Source organism: Cebus imitator, unplaced genomic scaffold, assembly GCF_001604975.1.
Source record: "Cebus imitator isolate Cc_AM_T3 unplaced genomic scaffold, Cebus_imitator-1.0 Scaffold391, whole genome shotgun sequence".
Classification (NCBI taxonomy): domain Eukaryota; kingdom Metazoa; phylum Chordata; class Mammalia; order Primates; family Cebidae; genus Cebus; species Cebus imitator.
The window spans coordinates 1,766,245-1,773,531 of NW_016107706.1; the positions used below are offsets into that span (position 1 = coordinate 1,766,245).

General features: G+C 47.0%; 1 protein-coding gene across 4 annotated transcripts in view; it reads right to left on the bottom strand.

The window, feature by feature from the left end:
- The window catches only part of XYLB (xylulokinase), a 60,371-nt gene that overhangs the window by 3,122 nt on the left and 49,962 nt on the right, over positions 1-7,287 (bottom strand). For all 4 annotated transcript variants that reach the window (XR_005196839.1, XM_017508390.2, XM_037731317.1 and 1 more), the window contains one exon: positions 5,448-5,542. Coding sequence is in view for 3 of the 4 variants with exons in the window: in XM_017508390.2 (XP_017363879.1) it covers positions 5,448-5,542 (95 nt within the window). In the remaining variant the exon portion in view is untranslated. The remainder of the gene's footprint in view (positions 1-5,447; positions 5,543-7,287) is intronic.

Sequence of the window (7,287 nt, forward strand, 5' to 3'; positions counted from 1 at the left end):
GGCACGTGCCACCATGCCCAGCTAATTTTTTGTAGTTTTAGTAGAGACGGGGTTTCACCATGTTGACCAGGATGGTCTCGACCTCTTGACCTCGTGATCCACCCGCCTCGGCCTCCCAAAGTGCTGGGATTACAGGCTTGAGCCACCGCGCCCGGCAGCAGCTACAGTCTTCTGAGTTCAGATGCAGTTTCCCAAGCAAAGGCCATTTTTACATAAGCAATGTTGCCCTAGTAAAACTGTTGATATTCTACTTTTATGAGATCTCAAGGGAAACAGAGCTAGACAGTTACCCAAAGGTCAAATTCTCATGTAGAACAGGAAAGGGTTAAAAAAAATCCTTTATCTATAAAGACTTAATTATTATTGAAAAACAAAAAGCAACTGCACTAAGACATGGACAATGCTCAAGTAAATAGTGGTTCATTTGCCAGATTATTATTATTATTATTATTATTTTTGTAGAGAAAAGATCTCATGTTTGCCCAGGCTGGTCTCCAACTCCTGGCCTCAAGTGATCCTCCCGCCTCAGTCTCCCAAAGTGCTGGGATTACAGGTATGAGTCACTGTGCCTGGTCTAGCCAGATAGAATATTATACAGTCATTAAAAATGGCATGCATATACATTTTTAAGAATGAAAATATTTATGTTGTAATGTATAAATTTTAAACAAGCTACAAAATTATACATACAACGTGCTGTATAATAAGCCAAAACAAGCAAAGAGCCCAACACAGAAAAAGGACCAGAAAGAAACACAACCTCACATTCTAACCCTTATTTTATCACTCTGAACAGTCTTCCCCTGGGGCTGTCCGTCTCACCTGAGAAATGCACATGTACTGCACGTGAGCACACACTGTCTTACAGACAAACAACACTGAAGACCATGGCACCTGGATTTTCCTGGGACTCGCCCAAGTAAACACAAGTAGGAGCTCATGCCAACCCCATTCCTTCTTAATTTGGTTTAATTTGCTCCAAAGTTAAGTTTCTTTTTTTATTTTTTTGAGACAGGGTCTTGTTCTGTTGCCCAGGCTGGAGGTGCAGTGGTGCAATCTTGATTCACCACAGCTTCTGCCTGCTGGGTTCAAGTGATTCTCATCCCTTAATCTCTCAAGTAGCTGGGACTACAGGTGCACGCCACCACATCCAGCTAATTTCTGTATTTTTTTTCTTTTAGTAGAGATGAGGTTTTGCCATGTTGACCAGGCTGGTCCTGAACTCCTGACCCCATGTGATCCATCTGCCTTGGCCTCCCAAAGTGCTGGGATTACAGGTGTAAGTCACCGCCACCAGCTGGAAGTATTTTTTTTTTTTTTTTTTTTTTGAGATGAAGTCTTGCTCTGTCACCAGGCTGGAGTGCAGTGGCACGATCTTGACTCACTGCAACCTGTGCCTCTGGGGTTCAAGTGATTCTCCTGCCTCAGTCTCCCGAGTAGCTGGAACTACAGGTGCATGCCACCACAACCAGCTAATTTTTTGTATTTTTAGTAGAGATGGGGTTTCACCATCTTGGCCAGGATGATCTCGATCTCTTAGCCTTATGATCTGCCCGCCTTGGCCTCTCAAAGTGCTGGGATTATAGGCATGAGCCACCGCACCTGACTGGAAATCAAGTATTTTAACAACAGTTTATGCAACTGGGGTTTACTCTTGATGCAGCTGGAGCAGCTCTGTCTGAGAAGGCTCAGGGACAGTTGCATGGGGTGTAAGAGCCAGAGACAGGGAGCCTGCTGACTTCTAAATCCACGAGTCTGTGCTATCTAGAAGGGCTCAGGGGGATAAATTCCTTTCCTCTTCCAAATGAGGGTGACACAGCCAATGTTCTTTCTGGTTCTACTCTGTGACTATGCATTTGTGAAGTACTTGGGAATAGACCCCATGAGTAAAATAAAGCAGAAGATAACAGGTGACCCTTTATAAAGAGGCCCACAGTGAGGGGCCTAGGCTGTCCTAGCCTGTATTGGACATTCAGGAGTCAGAGAACAAAGGTAAAGGGCTTTGATTTTTCCTAATGGAGAAAACTGCAATGTTCAGCTGAGCCAAGGGAGAAAACATTCTTACTGCTTTGAATTTCCCTTGGAGCACAAGCACTGCTATAGGTGCCACAGAGAGAGTGACGCATGCGGCCCTGCTCTCGAGGACTTTAACTCCAGACCACAAATTCAGGCTGCATATAAGTCACGTATGCTGACAATCATATAGACGGTCACCGCTTGCAACCCACTGCTGCGAGGGCGTTTGAGGTTACACTTGTATCCAACGGTAAAGGGTTCTACGAGCTGTCAGTGATTTCGGCCGCGGGCAGGCCAGGGAGAGTGATGGGGCACACACAGCTCAGAGGATCTCACTCCGGACTCTACCTGAGGCAGACGCTGCTGTGCTGCCCTAAAACTTTCCCCAGGTACCTTCCTCCTTGCTGGCTTTCTTCTAGATAGACTGAAAGAGCCAGACCCCACCCTAGCCTTTCCTACAACTAGAATTGACCACCAAGTGGTGGCCTGTTGCGGGGGTGTGAGGCAGGGGAGGGACAGGCCAGTATTCTTCTCCCTGATGAGCAGAAGGTGTATGAGGAGAGACTGTCTGCCTAGTGCCACCCGCCGACCCCTGCCTCTGAATAGAGCTGTGATGACATGATGTCTGGGGCAGCTACAGCACCCTCTCCCCACATGGACACACCCAGAGCTGCACTATCTGATACAGCAGCCACAAGCCATGCAGACCTCTGTGTACTGGAGGTATGCCCAGAACTGTAAGTAGAAAATGCACACCACATTTCAAAAGCTTCATGGAATAAAGACAATGTAAAATATCACATTGGTAACTTTTTTTTTTTTTTTTGAGACAAGGTCTCTGTCTCCCAGGCTGGAGTGCAGTGGTGTGATCTCAGCTCACTGCAACCTCCACCTCCTGGGCTCAAGTGATCCTCCCACCTCAGCCTCCTGAGTAGCTGGGATTACAGGCGTGCACTACCATGCCCAGCTAATTTTTTGTTTTTTTTGTAGAGATGGGGTTTTGCCATGCTGCCCAGGCTGGTCTCAAACTCCTGGGCTCAAGCAATCTGCCCATCTTGACCTCCCAAAGCGCTAGGATCACGGTATAAGTCACCGCACCCTGCCCCACATTAGTAACTTTTATAATTTATTATATGTTGACATGACAATATTTCAGATATAGTAGATTAAATAAAATATATTATTAAAGTTAATTTTAGTAATTTCTTTTTATTTATTTCTACTTTAAAAAATGAGACAAGCAGAAAATTTGAAATGACGTATGTGACTCACATTATGGTCCCACTGTCCACTGCTGGCCTGAGGAATCGCAGGGAACGTGACTGGGGCCCTTCTGCGGAACCACCGAACCAGTTCTACCTCCAGATTTCCCGTTACACTCTAAAGCCATTCTGCTCAAGGATTCTTTTTAAGCCTCACAATTAGCAGGTTAAAAGGAGCCAGGACAGTTGTTGTACCCACTTCACAGATAAACAGAGGTCTGGAGCCAAGGAGCACTGCTTAAGGTCATATGGTGAAGTAGAAGCAGAATAAGAATCAGAACATAAATGCCCTTTGTCTCAATGTAGAATCTTCCCAGTGTATCAAGTGGCCTCTCAAACATAAGAGAAACACGGCCTCTCACACAGAAAAATTACAGATGCTCGGGCACACCTGTGTGTGTGATCTGTCTGGTCTCCTGCACAGCGTGAGCTCCTGCTTCCAGGATGTGCCAGGAGGCAGTTCTCCATGGTGTTTCTACATGTCTGTGACAGCTTTTGTTTCATACTATCTCTCCAAGGATGTCTGTAAAGCACAGAGACATAGAGATAGTGTCTCTCTCCAGGGTAGAGGGAAAATCTGTTTGCTGACAAGAAAAATAAGGATAATGTCTCCTTTGGAGGCAAAGTTTGGGCAGGTTTGCTTGCAGCTCCTTCATAAGGTTGGGAGTTTTCTATGCCCGGGATCATTTGGTTTATCACAGACTATTACATGTGCAGTATCCACCTGGGCCCACTTTGCAACACCGTGTGGAATTTGGGGGCCAAGGGAAACTGATGAGCAAGAAGCTCCTGCTTCCTGATGTGCTTTGTATAAATTAGTAACTTTGAGCAAGAATGTACCATGAGCAAGAAAGCCCTTTGTCTCTGACCCCAGAGTACTGTGCTTTCTACTTGCCACTATGAAGCTGTGGCAGGCTCATTTCTTAGCTTTCAAGTCAGGTAAATCTCAGAGCCTTCAAAGTTCCTTACAAGATCCATCCACCCCTGCTGCTGGGCTGCAAGATTCTCCTGCAAACAGGTACACTGGTGTCATGGGTACTGTGTGTGCCATCCAGATTCACCTTGGGAATGAAGAACTTAATTCTCCCAACTGCTGGGAGTGCTGTTGGGAGACAGTCCTCAGCCAATAGCCCCCTTTGGAGACCGCCTTAGCTATAAAGAGCTGCCTCACCCCAGCCTGGGGCGACCCACATGCCATGACTGATTGACATGGGGTATAAAGGCCCAGCCCCTTAGCCCAACTGGGTAAAATTCTAAAGGTCATCTCGGAGCTTCTGTGGGATTAGCTTAGGCTCTAGATATTGCACTGCCGCTCCCCTTCTCCCTCCATCCAATCCTGCCTCTCCCTTTCCTTTCCATAGTTGAAGATTCCAAGAGGGAGTGGGATTCCCCCATTCCCATAAACCTCATGCATCTTAGTTGACATCTCATACTCTGCTTTCTGAGAAACCCAACCTGCAACAAGTGAGGTCTGCCTTCATAGGGACTTCCTGGCCTGGGTGATGGCACAGCTCTCCTGGATCCAGACTTGAGATTTGAGTGCTGAAGTGCATGTCTTGAGCTTCAGTGACAGATCCTTTCAGTAGCTTTTATAGCCCAGTGACATGGAAGAGCCCACCGTGAAGCATACGAAGCAATAAAAATATGCCCAGCAGGGCCAGGTGCGGTGGCTCATGCCTGTAATCCCAGCACTTTGGGAGGCCAAGGCGGACAGATCACCTGAGGTCAGGAGTTTGAGACCAGCTTGACCTCCTTGGAGAAACCCATCGCTACTAAAAATACAAAGCTGGGTGTGGTGGTGCCTGCCTGTAACCCCAGCTACTCGGGAGGCTGAGGCAGGAGAAATGCTTGAACCCAGGAGGCAGAGGTTGCCGTGAGCCAAGATTGCGCCATTGCGCTCCAGCCTGGACGACAAGTGTGAAACTTTGTCTCAAAACAAAAAGTGCCCAGCAATCCGTCTGACCCTCGCTATAAAGTCAGCAGTATCTGTGACTTGCAGCTGACAACCTGGCTCTTTTGCTCCATTTCCTTGATAATTTCAATAAAGCAGAATTTCTCCTTTAGTTGAGCACATCAAATTCAATATAGGTGAGCTTTTTGGTAAGGGGAAAAAACCCTAGCCAGCTTTCATAATGCAAATGCTAGAAACAAATTCTGATGGTCTCTCACCTGAGAAGCTCCTGGGCTTGGGGTAGCAGCTAGTCTGGGATTTGGAGCTAATTTCACAACCTCTGAAAAGGGCACATCTGTTCCACCTGCAAGACCTAAAAGGGAAAGGTCACTTCACATTAGTGCCTATTGCAAACGAAGATGTTAACCATAAACAGCATGGAATCTCTCACTGGGGTGGCAAACTGTCTTAAAACTGGATTATAGCGATGGCTGCACAACTCAGTACATTTATGAAAAATCAGTAACTTGGACACAATCTATATGACACTTTTATGTCACACAGATTGTGCCGCAATAAAATTACAAAACAATGTCAAGCGCAGGCATGTCTCCAGCAGGGCTTAGCGTACCTCGCTCTTTGTGGTTGTGCCTTTCGTGGAATGGGTCAGGTTAAGCACGACATATGGCAGGAGTGTCTGCCTGTCCCTCTTCTCTCCCCTCGTTCACTGCATTCTGGACAGCCTGGTCTTCTCTCCACTCAGGCTGCCTCAGAGCCTTTTCACTGTGCAGAATGTTCTTTCCAGTCTTCACGCCCCCGTTCCCTTCTCCTCAGCTAAGTTGTACCTAGGACCATCACTTGCGCAGGAAGCCCTCCTTAGCCCTCAGCACCATCTGCTTTTCCTCAGAGCACTTTTCCCAACTTGTGTATATTTCAGTGGTTCTTGGTTTAAGGTCCCTCCTTTGCTGAGCTGTAAAGTCCATGAGGCCAGGCGCTGTGTCTCTCTGGGTCAGTGCTATAACCATGGTGCCCGGCACACCATCTGGCATATAGGAGACACTCAGTAATTACTCACCAAGCAAATGAGTGGAGAAGGTTGCCATTGGTGAGCAAGAAACAATGAGCGACTTCTAGGCAAGATTAGTAGTAGAGTCAGATTGAAAGACAAACATACCCCACCAGGAGTGAAGGGCCCTCTGAAGATGTGAGAACCAGTTTTCCCAATCAAATGCCAGCTCAGAGCAGAATAAATGAGGGACTGGGGTGGTGGTGGGATGGACAGCAGAGAAACTAATCAAAAGACTCTAGTCCCATTTCCACTCATACTTGCAGACTGGCTACACAAGATAGTCATGCCCAGACCCAGCAGGGGAGAATGGATCTCCAAATGAAATGACTAGTATCCCTCTTGAGGGGGAACAACTGGTGAGCTAGGATTTAGCTTAGGCTTTGGTTTTGGAGGGCAGAGAAGGACAGTGACCCAGGAGTCCTTTGGCAAGCACAGAAAGGGGAAAACAAAACAAAGCACAGTGCAGCACAGCAGTGACGTCCCTAACGGGTAACTCCTTCCCAACTTCTACAAAAGGATTATGAAGCGGGCCGAAGACTTCTCATCAGCAACACTGAAGGCCAGAAGATTATGGAAGAGTATCCTCAAACCTCTCAGGAAAAGTATTTACAACATAGAGTCTTTTACTCAGCCAATCTTTGGGAGGATGAAACAAAGACCCTGTTGGGCATTTCAGGCCTCAAAATCATCACCTATTGAATTCTCTCTTAAAACATTCATTTAGGTTGTATATTCCACCAAAACTAGCATACAGCCCAGGTGTGTTAATCCTAGCACTAGGATCCATGCCTGAAATCCTAGCACTTTGGGAGGTTGAGGTGAGTGGCTCACTTGAGCCCAGGAGTTTGAGTTCGACCTAGGCAATATGGTGAAACCCTATCTCTACAAAAATTAGCCAGGCGTGGTGATGTGTGCCTGTAGCCCCGGCTATCCGGGAGACTGAGGTGGAGGTGGGAGGATCACCTGAGCCGAGGAGGTCGAGTCTGCAGTGAGCCACGACTGCACCACTGCACTTTAGCTCGGACAACAGAGACCCTGTCTCAAAAAAA